Source organism: Myotis daubentonii, chromosome 16 (genome assembly GCF_963259705.1).
Source record: "Myotis daubentonii chromosome 16, mMyoDau2.1, whole genome shotgun sequence".
Classification (NCBI taxonomy): domain Eukaryota; kingdom Metazoa; phylum Chordata; class Mammalia; order Chiroptera; family Vespertilionidae; genus Myotis; species Myotis daubentonii.
In genome coordinates this window covers 25,543,763-25,561,102 of record NC_081855.1, presented here as the reverse complement: position 1 = coordinate 25,561,102, position 17,340 = coordinate 25,543,763, and the positions used below count along the sequence as shown (strand labels likewise).

General features: G+C 40.0%; 1 protein-coding gene across 2 annotated transcripts in view; it reads left to right on the top strand.

Annotated features, from left to right (window-relative positions):
* The window catches only part of NLK (nemo like kinase), a 141,061-nt gene extending 125,771 nt beyond the window's left edge, over positions 1–15,290 (top strand). Inside the window, exons 8-12 of one of the 2 annotated variants that reach the window (XR_009449154.1) lie at positions 4,367–4,453; positions 9,694–9,892; positions 10,780–10,873; positions 13,471–13,597; positions 14,728–15,290. Coding sequence is in view for 1 of the 2 variants with exons in the window: in XM_059669413.1 (XP_059525396.1) it covers positions 4,367–4,453; positions 9,694–9,892; positions 10,780–10,873; positions 13,471–13,525 (435 nt within the window). In the remaining variant the exon portion in view is untranslated. Of the gene's footprint in view, positions 1–4,366; positions 4,454–9,693; positions 9,893–10,779; positions 10,874–13,470 lie in introns of both variants that reach the window. The other variant, XM_059669413.1, reaches the window with a different exon arrangement.
* The last annotated feature ends 2,050 nt before the right edge of the window (positions 15,291–17,340 follow it).

Sequence of the window (17,340 nt, the reverse complement as noted above, 5' to 3'; positions counted from 1 at the left end):
TAGAGAGAAACATCGATCAGCTGCCTCCTGCACACCCCCTACTGGGGATGTGCCCGCAACCCCAGTGGATAGGCCGACGCTCTATCCACTGGGCCAAACCGATTATGGCCATATCCTCTTTTAAAACAAGAAAAACGAAAGAGGGAGCACTAGCAGTCTCTGTCCCTTTTGTCAGGAAAGCAAAGTTTCCAAGAAGCCTGCCTAACAAACTTTTGCTTATATGTCATTTTCCAGAACTGTGTGATATGTGCCCTCCCAGATGCAAGACAGGCTTTAAAAATGAGAATTTTCTATCTCATAAAATGAAGGCAAATAAGGGAGAAGAGGATTGGGGTATGTGTTGGATTAGCCATTCCATGTCCCTTGCATTTTTTATTTTTTAGACCATGTGCCCATCCTGGAGCCAGTCGTGATGCTCAGGGAAATATGTCATTTGATTGTCCAGGCTTGGGTCACGTGCCATCCTTGGAGTTGGGAGATTGAAATCCAGGCCAGTCAAACCACTTGAGTGAGAAAAGAATGGTTCCCTGAAGGTCAGGGAATGCTGAGTAGACAAAAACACTGCACAGTGTTGTGTGTTTTGTTTTTGTTTTTTTAAATACTTTTTTTTTAATTGATTTCAGAGAGGAAGGGAGAGGGAGATAGAAACATCAATGATGAGAGAATCATTGATCGGCTGCCTCATGCACGCCCCCTACTGGGGATCGAGCCTGGAACTGAGGTATGTGCCCTTGACCGAAACCAAACCGGGACCCTTCAGTCCCAAGCCGCCCTTCTATCCACTGAGCCAGACCAGTAGGGCTGTACAGTGTTTTTTATTTATTGTCACTTTTATACAACTCAGAATCTTAGATGAAGAGAATCTTAGCTGCCGCGGCCTACATCAGTATCTATTAAGGTAGATAGTTGTTGAGGCACTGACCTGTGGGTAGAATTGAAAAGTCTAATTTAGTCCTTTTGTTCGTCTCTAATAAGGTTTTCATTTTTCCTCAGATTGTTCCCAGCTAATTGTGTCAGACGTAGATATATTTTCACTGAAGTTAAAATAATCCTGTCTTATCTTACATTTGATAGACTCAGAGTATGTTAGAGAGTTCATTCAGTTCAAACTTACTATTTTTCAGGTGGGAGTTTCTTTTATATAACCCCCAAGTGCTTACTGCCCTGCACTTCACATTGTGCATCCTCAGTGAACATTGCTGACTGATAATAACAGCTTCTTTGCTGCCAGGTGAAAACGAACAGGGACGTCTAACAGACTCAGCCGTGCTGACCTGACTCCGGGAACCAGCTCTCTGCAGTTGGCTCATGGTGACTGTGGTATCCATTTTGGGCCTCTCACCCCGTTCCAGAAGCTCGTCCTGCTTCGTTTCACTGACAGTTAATCACAGTCATTAATAGAGCACTTTCTATAACCCTTCCTGTCCCCACTCACTGGCACCCACTCACTCCTGCATTGCTAAGTGACTTAGAAACTTGCAAAACAAACAGAAAATGGACTGGTATATTTTAAAAGGGGAGGAAAGTGGTAAGTATAAATGTTAGGGGAATTAGCAGAAACTTTTTTCCCAATGAGATATTTAGGGTATATTTTTAAGTATTCTATTTTTTCTCTTATTCAAGTAATTCCAGTACTTGATGAGAAATATAAACTTGTTCTGGTTCTATAACATGGGCTAAATTGGTTTCAACCATAATGGCTGGTGAACTGGAGGGAGGGAAATTGAATTAGAAATGCAGCATCTCACCCTCCTGGTGTGGCTCAATTGGTTGAGCAAGGTGACTGGTTCGATTCCTGGTCAGGGCACACTCCCAGGTTGCAGGTTCAATCCCTGATTGGGGTGCATAAAAAAGGCAACTGATCAATGTTTCTCACATCGATGTTTTTCTCTCTCTTTCCTCCTCCCTTCCTCTCTCTCTAAAATCAATAAAAACATATTCTTTAAGAAAAAAAAATGCAGCATCTCTAACATATTTTTCTGTGGAGCCAGTGCTAAGAGCTAAATTATTAGTGTTTTCGTACTGGAGAAGTATTGGAATGACTGAACTGACTGTTCTTTCTCTCTCTGCCTCTTTTTTTAGTGATCAGAGTGGATCTGTCTTTTTTTTTTTTTTTAATATATTTTATTGACTTCAAGAAGGGGGAGAGAGAGAGAAAGAAACATCAGTGATGAGAGGGAACCATTGATCAGCTGCCTCCTGCAGGCCATACACTAGGGATCGAGTCCACAACCTAGGCATGTGACCTGGCCGGGAATCGAACCATGACCTCCTGGTTCATAGGTCGACACTCAACTACTGAATCACGCTGGCCAGGCTCTGTTCCTCTTTTCAACATGCATATAAACCCAGAAAAGTAGAAGGCAGCATAATATGACTGTTCTAGGCTAAAATTAAACTTAGCCTTATTTTTAGTGTATTTGTTGGGATGTAGTTTTATGAAGAAAGGTACAATTTGGGGTGTGAGGGTTGTTTAAATTTCAGGTAAACTTAACATCTTCTCATTGGCTGTTCATAAACTCCCCATCTCATATCCAGGCGTCCTCAAGTCTTATAAATTTTGCCTTCTAATTTCTTCTCTATCCTCCATTCAGTGGCTTCTGGAACTAATTGGTTATGTTTTCCTTGCCCACCAGAGAGATGTTACTCATCTTAGTTGCCCTAACACCTAGCCCAGGACCTGGGATTTGGTGAACGTTAGATGATTAGCAATGATGTCGGTAGGTAGGCAGGCCTGTGCTGGTGCAGTCTAATAGATGAGAAAGCCAAAGTCCAGTGCCTTAACCCGTGTCTAGTGATAACAGAGTTAGAATTAGAACCCAGTATTCCCTTCCCTGAGCTATGACATACCTCCTCCACAAAACTAGCATGAGGTGCAGACGCACTTGGGGAGTGGAGAGGAAAGAGTTGCTCATGGTGAGATAGCAGTCAGTAAGAATTGGCTGGAATCTGGCTGCCAACTTGCACAAGCCAGTAAAGAAGAGGACAGCTATTCACTGTCAAAACCAAGAATCCACATCTTTTAAGGATATCAATTTACTTAATTTCACACAATAAAAAAATTATTAGGGAAAAATACATATAAAGTAAGTTGTAAGTTAAAGCTCTTCCTTAACACTCTCCACACTACCCCCCTTATCTTGACTAATACAAATAATTTCAGAGCTACATAGACCTACATAATTTTTAACAAAAAATACTTCTCTACCTGCAAACATGGAAATAAACCAAGGGATAATAAATTGGTCTGCAAATATGTGAATATCAACTATCTCTAGGTTCTGTGTACTTAATACTTGCTATCTGTGGTAGTCGTGTCAAGTCTCACACGAAAGTAAACCGAAGAGATCATTTAGTCCAACCTTCTCGTTTAATACTTAAGAATACTGAGATTCAGACACGTTGATTTATCTAATTTGTTAGTGAACTAGAACCCCAATCTCATCTTACTAGTATACCCATCTCACCTTATTGCTATGGCTCCTTGATCCTGAAGAAAACTTCTGTAAGTTGAATAATTACCTCCTGATGGTTCCAGGGTGTCTTGTTTTTGTTGGATTTTCCTGTGTGGCTTTGTTGGAAGGAGATAGATATGTAAGTCTTGTAACAAGACTCTGAAGCTGTGATTGAGATCCAACGAGACCTTTTAATGTCATTTGTGTGACAGAAAGAGCAGAGATGCTCTGTCCCCAGCTCTCCAAGCTGTGAAATAGCTTTATAAGCTCTGTGGCTTTTCAGGTCCTAAAAGCCAGCTCCCTGCATCAATACAAGAAGGCTAGGTCTTGACAACAGGACATGCATGCCACTTACAAAAGACAGTTATTGAATGAGAAATCAGGTGGTAAAGGCAAAATAGTAGGTGGACCCAGTGCAAACAATGTCATACGTTCTGAGAAAATTCTTTTTACATCTCCTTTAGGACTAGTGTTTTAGCAGCTTTATGGTAATGTTGCCATAATACATAGTTCACATGCTTCCTTTTTGCACAATTTACATGCTTAAGTTTGCATGTGGCCAAGGTATTAAATCCTTTTTCTCTCACTTCTAGGCATGTTTGTTCTTCTCTTCCTGCTAAAGCATTTACAGTATAAGGCTAACAGGAGCTCCATAGTTACAGGGTTAGCTTTCATTTTCCTAGGCTCCTTTGTGCTCTAACCTCCAATGGGTAATCATGCAATATAAAATATGCTACTGGGAGTCAATGATAGTTGTTTTTGAGACTAGTTATGGGGGAATACTCCTTCTCTCTGAGTTATTACTTGTGTGCACACATTTTTTGAGCTGGGTACTTACCTTGCCATAAATGAGCTATACTGCGTATCTACTTACACTCCTTTACATATTTGAATTCTTTATTTTTTCACAGCCATCTCTTCCTGTACTTTATACCCTGTCTAGTCAGGCTACACATGAAGCTGTTCATCTCCTTTGCAGGATGTTGGTCTTTGATCCAGTAAGTAGTTTTTGTTTTTGTACTTTGTAATGAATTAAAAATACATGTGTTCTAAGAAAAACATCAAGAGCTGGACAGTGTGAATAATGACTTTGCAAAAGATAAACTTCAGTCCTCAGTTTCATGTGCATCATGCTCACTCATCATACAGAAGTTTGATTATTAACCCCTAAAAGCTGAGGGGGAAGAGAGATGAAGAACTGTACCAGCTTTATTTCTCTCAATTTGTAAAAGGAGTTTGGCACCAACTTAAATCAGGAGGAAAAAGATGTTAACATGGTTTGAAAAAAATCTGTCCATTATATTGTATAAGGAGTTGTTGGGATGATAGCTTTTCCAGATGCCATTTATTTTTAATATATTTAATTGATTTTTTTACAGAGAGGAAGGGAGAGGGATAGAGAGTTAGAAACATCGATGAGAGAGAAACATCGATCAGCTGCCTCCTGCACACTCCCCACCGGGGATGTGCCCGCAACCAAGGTACATGCCCTTGACTGGAACCAAACCTGGGACCCTTGAGTCCGCAGGCCGATGTTTTATCCACTGAGCCAAACCGGTTAGGGCCAGATGCCATTTTTGGACTTGACTCTTTTGGAACAAAATTTAGCTCTTCATTTATTCATTCATCCAAAGAATATTATTCATATCTGTACCAATAACTGTTGTTAAAGAAGACTCAAAAATGGAAGCATTTAGAAAAGAAAATTTTAACTTGCTAAGAGTACAAGCAAGTCACCAAATACAAAAAAACAGCAGGTATTTAAAGGGGGGGAATGCCCACAAAATTAACAGCTTCTACGTTTACATTAGTCTGTTTGTGATGAGAAAACAGCAGCTATCTCACATGAGGATCAAAGCCACAAAGGCCAGAGCTATCTTGAGACATCAGCATAACAAAGATTAGGGATAAAAAGGTTTTGTTAGAGTCCAGGTTTGTGAGAGACAGTCAAGGTTTTATTATTTGGGGACCAGAGCCAATCAGTGACCAAGTTATTTTTGTTACATCTCAGGGTGCATAGTGGATTTTTATTTGTTTGGTGTTTGTTTGTTTGTTTGTTAGTTTTCCTTTTGTTTGTTTACTTGATTACTTTGTGAGCTACTTAGTAATACGGAAGCAGGACAAAGTGGCCGATCTCAATTCCACAGTCCCTCCTTGTGGTCAAGTTCCTGCCATTAAGGACCATTCCAACCACATAACTTGCTCAGTGAGCTAGTGATTTAGTGTCATTAGTTTGGTATTTTGTTTTATTTGGCAAGTCTATCTATATAGCTAACAGGAGATGTTGAGTAATACATAAAGACCCTTTGTATGGTTAACAAAACTAGAGCCACATTAACTTCTAGCTTCAGAGGTAATTTCTGTCTGCCCATAGAAGATTATAAAGGCCCCGAGGTTAAAATTTCCTTTTATGTGTATCTTGTGTTCTTTATTAGTTCTATTTAGATTAGGAACCAAAAACCATGTGATTCACCTGTACTAGGTTTTCCCTGCAGTACTTATATCTGTAAGGTATCCTCTTTCTCAGGGAGCCCATGTTTATTAAGGCTACTGACCTGCCCGAACTCACAGACTTTACAACCTTAAGGCTGGAGGGTCGTAAGCTGTAGAGCAGATACCACACATATTATCCTGGGAGGCCTGTTAGACATCAGTTCTATGTGAAAGGTAGTCCTTATTCCTCAGTAGTGGGATTGTCACACCTAAATAAATGAAACTTTTTTTTTATTGATTTCAGAAAGGAAGAGAGAGAGATCGAAGCATCAATGATGAGAGAGAATCATTATCAGCTGCCTCCTGCATGCCCCGACTGGGGATCGAGCCTGCAACCTGAGCATGTGCCCTTGACCGGGATTGAACCTGGGACCCTTCAGTCCACAGGCCAACACTTTATCCACTGAGCCAAACCAGCTAGGGCAGTAAATGAAACTTTTGATATCATATTTATAATTAATTATCTTTATAAGAGGGAGGTAAGATTTATCTGGTAAAGAGAACAGATTCTTATTGAACCTAAGTAAATTACACAGTCATTAAAAAAATAAAGGAATTTATTTGGCAAGTTAAGGATCACTGCATAATATTTAACCATTTTTTATCATTTCTTGTAGAACAAGTCCAACCAATAAATGTGTTGTTGTTTTTTTACAGAATTCTTTTTTTTTTTTTAATAGGTTCCCATTCTTTTTTTTTAAATATATTTTATTGATTTTTTACAGAGAGGAAGGGAGAGAGATAGAGAGCTAGAAACATCTATGAGAGAGAAACATTGATCAGCTGCCTCCTGCACATCTCCTACTGGGGATATGCCCGCAACCAAGGTACATGCCCTTGACCGGAATCGAACCTGGGACCCTTCAGTCCGCAGGCCAACGCTCTATCCACTGAGCCAAACCGGTTTCAGCCAGAATTCTTATTTTTAAATTGGCCTGATGCTTTATTAATTTATAATCGACATTAAAAGTAGATATCATTTTTAAAGAATGTTTTATTCTGTTTTTAACCTGTTGAATTTAGGTTTAGCCATACATTAAAAAGAAAGAAATGAGGGTTTTTTAAATATCCATTAAAAATAGAACACTAACCATAATTAAATCAGTTTATTTAGCCTATTTAGTTGCAGTAGTTAATTATTGTTACTATTGGGCTAAGCCAGTGGTTCTCATCCTTGGCTGCAATTAGAATCACCTGGGAATCTTTTTAAAATCCTGATTTCTGGGCCTCATCCTCCGGAAATTCGGTTTCTTTGTTACAAATGTTGTGGCCTCACCCCATAACAAAAAATATTTTTAAAAGATTCCCAGGTGATTCTAATGTGCAGCCAAGGTTGAGAACCACTGGGCTAAGCAGTCTGTTGCCATGTGTCTGCTCCTGGACTGAAACATTCCTGGAAATCCTGGCTCAGTTACCTGGTTCAGTCTCAGCAGTGGTGTCTGTGGGGATATCAGTTACACCCATGAATTCATACTATGAAGACAATGGTCAGAGTACCATCTGATAGCATCCTTTACTGAGGTCCTTGTGATATTTCTTAAGGAATACTCAATTCCTGATCTTCAGTTTGTAGCAGGAGCCTTCAGGCAAATATAAGAAAAAAAGGAGCCCTGGTCAATGTTGCTCAGTTGGTTGAGTTTCGTCGTATGTACCCAACGGTCTCAGGTTCCATTCCCAGTCAGGACACACACCCAGGTTGTGAGTGCGATCCCCAGTTGAGGCATATACAGGAAGCAGTCGATCGATGTTTCTCTTCCTCTCCCTTCCTTTCTCTCTAAAATCAATAAAAACCTATTTAAAAAAAAAAACAACAAAAAAAAGAACACACAAAGACCAATAGGGAAGCCAGACTCCAGCTACTGGTGGCAGCTCATAGGAACCCAATTTCTGACATCTGCCACCTGACAGAAGTGACTTAATGGTCAGATGGTAAAATTAAAACCCAGATTCAATCATAGTGGTCATCAGTGTGGACATAATCACTCGTTTCAATCGGAAACAGAAATAGACTTGGCCAACAACCAGATTTAGTGAGCAAAAGCCAAAGAGCTCAATCCATATGCGAGACTGGCCAGAGACACAGGTTGAAGGGCCCTGTCTCGGGAAAGGTGCTCTGTCGGCCAACTAGTTTCTTTAGATTCGGACAGTAGATTTTCTTTTTTTTAATATATTTTTATTGCTTTTAGAGAGGAAGGGAGAGAGAGAGAGAGAAACATCAGTGAAGAGAGAGAATCATTAATTGGCTGCCTCGTGCACGCTCCACATTGGGGATTAAGCCTGAAACCTGGGCACGTGCCCTGACTGGGAATCAAACCAGCCATGTCCTTGTTCATAGGTTGACGCTCAACCACTGAGCCATGCCAGCTGGGCCTGACAGTGGACCTTTATTCCATGCAACCTCCAGGAATAGCTGGATTTATTTACAAAGAGAAAAAGTTTACTTGCTAAAAGTACCAGTGAATCAGTTCAGCTGGGTCACCAAGTACAAAACCACAGGAGCAAAGCCAAGGTTGTCACGTTTACATGTGTCTGCTCGTGGTGGGGAGACAGCAGCTTTCATTTGCGATGATCGTCTCCTGAAAGGGCATGGCATGCCTTTTAGCTTCAGCCCAGCAAAAAAACAGAGATTAAAATGTTTTGGGGGAATCTGGGTTTATGGGAAATAGTTAACATTTCATTATCTGGGGGACCAGAACCAGTCAGGATGATCTGGTGTTTTTTGTTTGTTTTTCATTGTTGTTTGGTTTAAGTGCAAAATGTGTTGGGGGGGGGGGTTAATCATGTTATGTGAAGTGCTTGATCATATTGCAAGTAGGGCAGAGTGTCAGTTTTTATTCTATTCTCTGCTCCTGAGCCTGTCCTTAAATCCTTTAAAATTCACTTTCTCTCACACAGTAGTACTTGTATGTCCACTGAGCTCAAAGGAAGGACTTTTTTTTAATGGAGAAATGAGTTTAAAAGTGTATGGTTTATCAATCTGAAACTAGTATATTACGTATTCTGATCTGAAGTGTCAGGAAACAACAGGCTGCTGATATTCAGAGTGAGCTGGATATTAAAACATGGCATTCAGGCTGTTACCTGCTGCCTAACTCCAGCAGCTTCAGATATCCTATGTTGACTTGGCATTCTGAGAGAATTAAAGTTTCAAGCAGCTTTGTAAAATTGCCACTGTGATCACATCTCTTCTAGATGCTGAGACATGTTTAGAAAATATAACTGCTATTTAAAATGTAAACGTCTGCCCTAGCTGGTTTGGCTCAGTGGATAGAGCGTCCACCTGTGGACTGAAGGGTCCCAGGTTCGATTTTGGTCAAGGGCACATGCCAGGGTTGCAGGCTCGGTCCCTAGTGTGGGGCGTGCAGGAGGCAGACAATCAATGATTCTCTCTCATCATTGATTTTTCTCCCTCTCCCTTCCTCTCTGAAATCAATAAAATTTTATTTAAAAAAAATAAAAATAAAATGTAAATTCCCCTCCAAAGCATTACATATTTAAATGTCATGATATTTGTAATTGTGGGCGCCGCATACATTTATTTTGAGGTAGGAATTCTTTGGGATCTTAGCAGAAAGTCACTTCATACTCCCTCAACTGCTGCATTACCCACTCTGACTTCAGTTATCCCTCTTTACACAGGATGTACCATAAAGTATAAGCAGTTACTGTGCCTTGAGAAAGACCCTGTGTGGACAGTCGTATTTATCTGTAGTGTTGATGTGCTGGTCTCTAAATTTGATTTCAGTCCAAAAGAATATCCGCTAAGGATGCCTTAGCCCACCCCTACCTAGATGAAGGGCGACTACGATATCACACGTGTATGTGTAAATGTTGCTTTTCCACCTCTACTGGAAGAGTTTATACCAGTGACTTTGAGCCTGTCACCAACCCCAAATTTGATGACACTTTTGAGAAGAACCTCAGTTCTGTTCGACAGGTTAAAGGTGAGTACCTTTTTTGGCCTTCGGCCTGGCAGGATCACTAGTAACGTTTTTCATTACATGGCCCGGAAGAGCTGAGATCTCATAGGTTTATTTTACAGGCTCGCGTACAACTCTCTTCAAGTCATGTACCATGAATGCTATGTATGTTATAAAAACGCTCAGTTAGTACTACATCCAGGAGAAGGACAGGCAGAGGAATAAATATTTTGTTCTTGTTTTCAAAGCTAACTTGAGTGTGACTCAATATACTTAATATGTATTCATTGAGTGTAATTAATTGAATGGAACATATTAGATGTATAACATGCAAAGTTTTAAAAAAGATAAACATCCACTGAGGGATCATTCCATGGATGATGACAAGAGAAGGAAATTTCTGCTAGTCAACTCGTAAAATTTCCTGACACCACCTCCTTTTGGGATGGGGTGGGGGGTTATGACATCCAAAATTCTGAATGTTTTGAGTGTCTGCTATAGGGCATTTTAGAGGAGAGAGCAGTTCCCAAAGAAACCAGCCCAAAACTGTACCTAACCATCAAGATATTTTAAGTGATTTTCAATAAGATGGTAATTACCAGCAATTTAGAAGAGTTCACTCATATTGCCAAACCCTGTGGTGTCAACTCTCAAATTTATAGACCATTTTACTCCTCCCACGGATGGGATTTTCGCCCTGAGTGAGGCGCTTTGGGGGGTTTTGCCTGTGTTTAGCAGCACCTATCATTTGGTTTCAGGAAAGTTCTGCTGGAGTCTGCCTGACAGATGATGTGTGTCTGATTTAACTAAACCAGCAGGAAATTCTGTTCTGACGCTGGGTAGCGTTAGCTGAGAACCCGCCGCTCCCAGACCTGCAAATTGGCATGCCTGTGTGTTTGTTTTCTCCACAGAAATTATCCACCAGTTCATTCTGGAACAGCAGAAAGGAAACAGAGTGCCTCTCTGCATCAACCCTCAGTCCGCTGCTTTTAAGAGCTTTATTAGGTAACTGTGAATGTCATTCTGACTTTCTTGTTAGTATTAGGAGGCCATTGTGATTTTGTTATTCAGCATATTTCTGTTTTTATTTTAATTCAGTAACATAGATAAAAGGTCCAACAGAAAGTTTCTGTTACGAACTTTGGCTTTAGTCAAAAGCATATTAAAATGTTAGCATTAGTTTTTACACTGATGCCAACTCACTGGTTGCTTTGGTAGTTTTTCCCCCAAATGACCATTGTGCTGCCTGGTCATGTACATGGGGATCTCCTGCAGCAACAGTGTGGTGGCCTTTGTCCTGGAGTTAGACATGGTCACCGGGCTCCCCACTGCCATCCCAGCACCTTCGGAATAAGTGCAGCAAGAACATTTATTTTTATAGATGCATTGCGGGTGTGTCCAGTAGGCTTGTTGGTTCAAGAGCTAGAAACCTACTTTGGAACATAGAAGCCTCATTCTCTTTGCCCTTGCCTTCTCAGTCTCTCTTTCCCTGACTGACTGTACCAATCAAGGCCCAGACATGAGAAAGAAACCACACCCCATAAAATTCAATAACAAAAAGCATTAACTAGGGAAAGAGTGAACACGGAAGAAATTAAGACCTTAGAGGAGGTCCCTTCACCCAAAGCTAATAAGATTTGGAGGTGATATGGCTGCCACAGAGACACACCCATGAGGGTGGTGAAGAAACTTTCCAAACTCAGGGGCAGAACTCATCCATCAAAGAGGCCTGTTGGGCTGCAGAGCTACTTGCCCGAGTGTTTGGTGGACCACAGCTGGGCCTTTCATATTAAAAAAAAGAAGTAAAACAAAGTAAAAAGGCACACCAGACCGGGAAGGGCAGCTGCTTCCTAATGCTATGGCCGTGCGGTGCCTCTCCAGCACCCTCTGTCGACAAAGGCTAGCATCAAGCAGGTGGCCGAGCAGAAATGTGAGAACGGCATCTGGCTCCCGTATCACAAAGGAGCACAAAGAAGGGGGGCGGTTTGGATCTGAGAGGCCACACTGTATCTCCTTTCCTCCCCGCCTGCCTTTCTCCCTCTTCTTTTCCCTCTTCTCTCTGATTCTCTTTCCCTTCCCCTCATTTCTGTTTTAATTGGTCTTAACAAGGTATTGAAGTTGGTTTAATTTATTGAATCAAAGTCAAGATTTTTTTATTTAGAATTATTCCATGTATATGTTGTTAGAAAGAAAGGATTAAGTTGCATTTTTACTTCTCTGTTGTTTAAAATTACTTTGTTTTAGTTTTTCCCCCCTAACAGTCAGTGACCCAGTACCTTTCCAGGTGCAAGTTATTCATTATTCTGGGCCCCAGAGAAGCAAAGTGCTTACACACAATCCCTAGATTATGTTTATAATCTGGTTGGCAACATTAGACAGACATATGAAGTAACTGATAAAACAAATCAATGGATAACAAATGCTAAATGATTATCCATTACTACTCAGTTAATACTTGATAAAGAAAACTTATGAGGCTCATTCAAAGTAGGTCCCCACTTCGATGGATGTGTCTCTCTCACTTACATGTTTCTCTCTGTTTCTCCCCTTCCCTCTCACTCCCTTTAAAAATCAATGGGGAAAAATATCCTCAGGTGAGGATTAACAACAACAACAAAAAAAGCCCTACCCAGTTGCTAAGTGGTTAGAGCGTTAGCCCATGGACTGAAGGGTCACGGGTTTGATTCTGGTCAAGGGCATGTGCCTCAGTTGCAGGCTCCATCCAGGTCAGGGTGTGTCCCAGAGGCAACCAATCAATGTGTCTCTCTCACATTGATGTTTCTCTCTCTGTTTCTTCCCCTCCCTTCCACTCTCCAAAAATCAATGTTAATACCCGGGTGAGGATTAACAACAACAATAAAAAACAGGTTCCCACTTAAAGTCACTGTATTTTGAGAGGTTACTTTCAAATGGATAATTCTGCATCGTTTAAGGTTATTTTTCTAATTGATTATAAGCATTACTACTTATTATAATAACTACCATTTACTTTATATTATGAAGTAGGCACTGTGGAAAGCACTTTACATACATTATCTCATTTATTCATCACAATAGCATTCCCTGCCCTAGCTGGTTTGGCTCAGTGGATAGAGCTTCGGCCCACAGACTGAAGGGTCCCGGGTTTGATTCTGGTCAAGGTGTGTACCTTGGTTGCAGGCTCAATCCCCGGCTGTGGTCGGGGTGAATGCAGGAAGCAACCAATTGATGTGTCTCTCTCACGTTGATGTTTCTCTGTGTGTGTCTCTTCTCCCTCCCTTCATCTAAATGATCCTCGGGTGAGGATTAACAATAAAAAAAACATAAGCATTATTCCTCTCCAAGAGGAAAGATGAAGGACTCTGCTCTGTGTCACACAACTAGTAAATGACATTGTTTCCAAGGCCGTGTATTAGCCACTGTACCATATTGCCTCACTAAACATAGATCCTTAAGCAAACAATTTGGAACAGGTGCAATTTACAGAAGTTAAAAGAAACCAATCAAAATCCACAACTGGACTTTACAGGGGTTTTTTTTAAAGGCAGAGAAGAAAACAGGCAACAGCGAATTGTCCTTTGTGGTGTTACAAGTGTTTTCACCATGTCTCCTTTTTTTTCTAGTTCCACTGTTGCCCAGCCATCTGAGATGCCCCCATCTCCTCTGGTGTGGGAGTGACGGTGGAAGATAATGTACTACTGAAGATGTAATGTAGCTTTCCACTGGAGTCTGGGATTTGCAATTCTGGAGGTTAATCATGCTTGTACTGTAATTTTACTAATGAAGTTTTAAATTAACAACCACTACTTGTATGATATGAATAATATTTAGAAATGTTACTAGACTTTTAATCTTGTAAAGTGGTTGTGCTTTTAGAAGAAAAATATTTTACCCAGAGTTGCACATGTTTTATGAATTTAGTGCAGCTGTTATGGCTCACCTCAGAACAAATGAGAATTGAACCAAATTTTTAAGTTTGGGGTTTTGCGTTTTTGTTTTGTTTTGTTTTCTTTTTTTAAAATGAAGTGGGATTGTTCACACACACACACACACACACACACACACACACACACACACGACAGTCATACATTTTGATATTTGAGCCATTCCTGAAAATTAAGGGTTTTCTAAAATGAAAGAATCTAGAAACCTTGCCTGTGACCAATCATGGAGCCATGTGAGCTGATCGTGGCCGCACCTGGGGGGAGGGGGGTGGGGCATGCCACCTAATGATCAAGCCCTATAATTAGCTTCTCATTAGAGCCGTGACGGTGATGTGTGCTGTCTAAAATCCAATGTTGTGGGTAGAAAGAATGAGTTTGTGACTAGGAGAGACTAAACTTCTGTTTTCCTTACCCAGTATAAATATATATATATATATTTAATCTATTTTTATTAGAAGTTTTTCTGCTCTTTCTTACATAAAAGAACCCCCAAGCATGCATCTTTCATGTGTGTAAATAATTCATTTCTGGGCTAATTTCAAAAGAATTCCAACATTGCTGTATAGAGAGAGAACTAGCTTGCACATTTTAGGTCTGTGAAATTTTGTGAGACTTTTCCTGCACTGGACAATAAAAACAGATAAAAATAAAAGACAAAAACAAATTTTAAAGAAATTTAAAGCCACAAAAAAAAAAAAGGCACATAGGGAATTATGTCAAATGTGTTTGTGTCCTTAGGCAAAGCTGTGGGAGTCTTGAAATGTCACAGTAGTAAATAACTTATTACTTTTTGACAAATTCTTTTTTCTGTTGGAACACTGAATTCTTCTGTGCATATGTATATATGAATACAAATTGAAGGCCTCTACCTCCTGGAGTTATACAACTTGGCTTGTTTACCTCCACATGCTGATGATGACTATTTTTTTTTTTAAGTTCAATGTGGAGACTTGAAACTTGAATGTCCCTTCCAACTTTTATATTAAAAATAAAAAGAGAAGAAAACTGAAGATCGTTTTTCACCTGTACAAGAAATATTAATGGATCGTCTTAAAATTGGTCTAGGAAAAAACCTTGGTGTGTGTTATGGACAATTAACTGTTAAAGTTATTGTAAGTTATCTGTATTTAGCAGAGTATTTTCATCTTGAGTGATCTGAGCTGAATTTGAAGACTATTAATAAGTTATGTTTGGAAGTTTTAACTTCAATGAAGTAATTATTTGCTGTGAAAGAAACAAACATTGAATTACTAAACAAAGATGGTGCAATATCTTTGTTTGTTTTTTTTTATGAGGCTCCTGAGAATCAACCCAACTGAAGCATTTCAATTCACTTGAATGAGAAACGTGTTTAGTATCAAAAGAGCCCAAGAAGACACTGGTGTGAAAGGTACAATCTCAGAGGTTGGTCAATTACCGTGGCACACTTATTGGTCACTTTGTACAATGTAGATTTGAAGTACAGTGGTGAAAACATTAAATGTGACATTTGAAAAAAATGTGTCATCTGTTTATTTCAGTTCCTCTTTTTTGTTTTCTCTTCAATACAGCTTACTTATTGAATTTGCAAAGTTTTGAGACACTTCCTACTTACATTTCCACTTAGATCTTTGAGGAAATTAGATGTGCTTTTAAAAACCTTCCCAGAAGCATTAGCTTGCCAAAACAATATTGAAAATTTAACCAATATCAAAGACATTGTGATTTAAATATATACAACTTGAGCTTGGCCGGTGTGGCTCAGGGTTTGAGCATCAACCTTGTACAATGACTCATTCCAAAGCATTATGAATTGCATGTATAATACTTTGAGGTCACGGTTTGATACCCGATCAGGGCACATGCCCAGGTTATGGGCTCGATCCCCAGTGTGGGGTGTGCAGGAGGCAGCCAATCAATTATTCTCTCTCATCATTGATATTTCTATCTCTCTATCCCCCTCCAATCCCCTCTGAAATCAATAAAAGTATACTTTAAAAATAAATAAATATACAACTTGAAAATCTTTCCACACCTTTAGAGTATAATCCAGTGGATTTTAAACTTTTTTTCTAAACAAGGAACCCTATTTTCATGTGAAACCAAACTCCAGTATCTATATATATAAAAGCCTAATATGCAAATTGTCCCCTTGGGAGTTAAATCACTCACCATCACATGCACTGACCACCAGGGGGCGGCACAGAGGGAAGGGCGGCCCCGGTCAGCAGCCGGAAGGCCCCGATCGGCCCTGATCACTGGCCAGGCCTAGGGGATCTTTACCCGTGCACGAATTTTATGCACCAGGCCTCTAGTATTAAATAAAAGGGGAGTGCTCAGAATGAAGGGGACTGCTGAGGGAATTTGATTTCCTCCCTTTTGCTTCCTGCTTCCTGCTCCTGGCAGCCCAAAGATACTTCCAGCTTAGGAAGAGGTCCCACCTGGGTGGTGGTGTAATTAAAACCTGACACCAGACCGCCTAACTTCAGAATACTTTCCTGTGGCTAGATGAAGCAACATCACTTGTAGGTTTGTAGATAGCAAGTACTGCTGTCTTTTCTTGGTTTAGCAAAATGAATAGATTTTTTTTTTCTGACATAAAATGAGTCAATTGTTCTAACTCATCTAAATATTTTTTTGTTTGTTTGTTTTTTTAAATATATTTTTTATTGATTTTTTACAGAGAGGAAGGGAGAGAGATAGAGATTTAGAAACAACGATGAGAGAGAAACATCAATCAGCTGCCTCCTGCACATCTCCCACTGGGGATGTGCCCACAACCAAGGCACATGCCCTTGACCGGAATCGAACCTGGGACCCTTCAGTCCGCAGGCCGATGCTCCATCCACTGAGCCAAACCGGTTTCAGCAAGTACACGTTTTTATTCACTCAGCAAACTTATGAATACCTACTAAGTGCTTCCAGAAAACTAGTTTTCATCACTTACAAGAAAGCATTATGAATTGCATGTATAACACTTTGAAACTAAAGTTATTCAGAGATAAAAGAGAAGATATACTGACCTGTTTCCACTGGAACCTGCTCAACTAACCAAAGAATCTGTGCCTTATTTAATTAAAATTGTTGATAATTGCAAAAATGTGGAATTTCTACAGCAAGTGGAGTCAGTGTGGACAGATAAATTAGGGCTCTACCAGCTGCACTTTCTGTGCAGTTTGATAATCCAGAAGATGAAGATAATCTCTTGTGATGGCTCATAAAGTTTAGAATTTTCATTTTGTTTTTCCTATGATTCGTCATTTAAATATTTTATATTAAAATAAAAATCAAGGACTAAAATGCAAGGCCCTGGCCAAGTAGCTTAGTAAGCGTCATCTCAATACGCCATGGTTTCAAGTTCAATCCCTTATCAGGACACATACAAGAATCAACCAAAGAATGTATAAATGAGATAACAAATTGATGTTTGTCTCCCCCCACACCCTGAAATCAGTAAATTTAAAAAAAAAAAAAAATAGAACCCTGGCTGGGTGGTTCAGTTGGTTGGAGCATCTTCTTGTTCACCAAAAGGTTTTGGGTTCAGTCCCTGGTCAGGGTGTGTACGGGTTC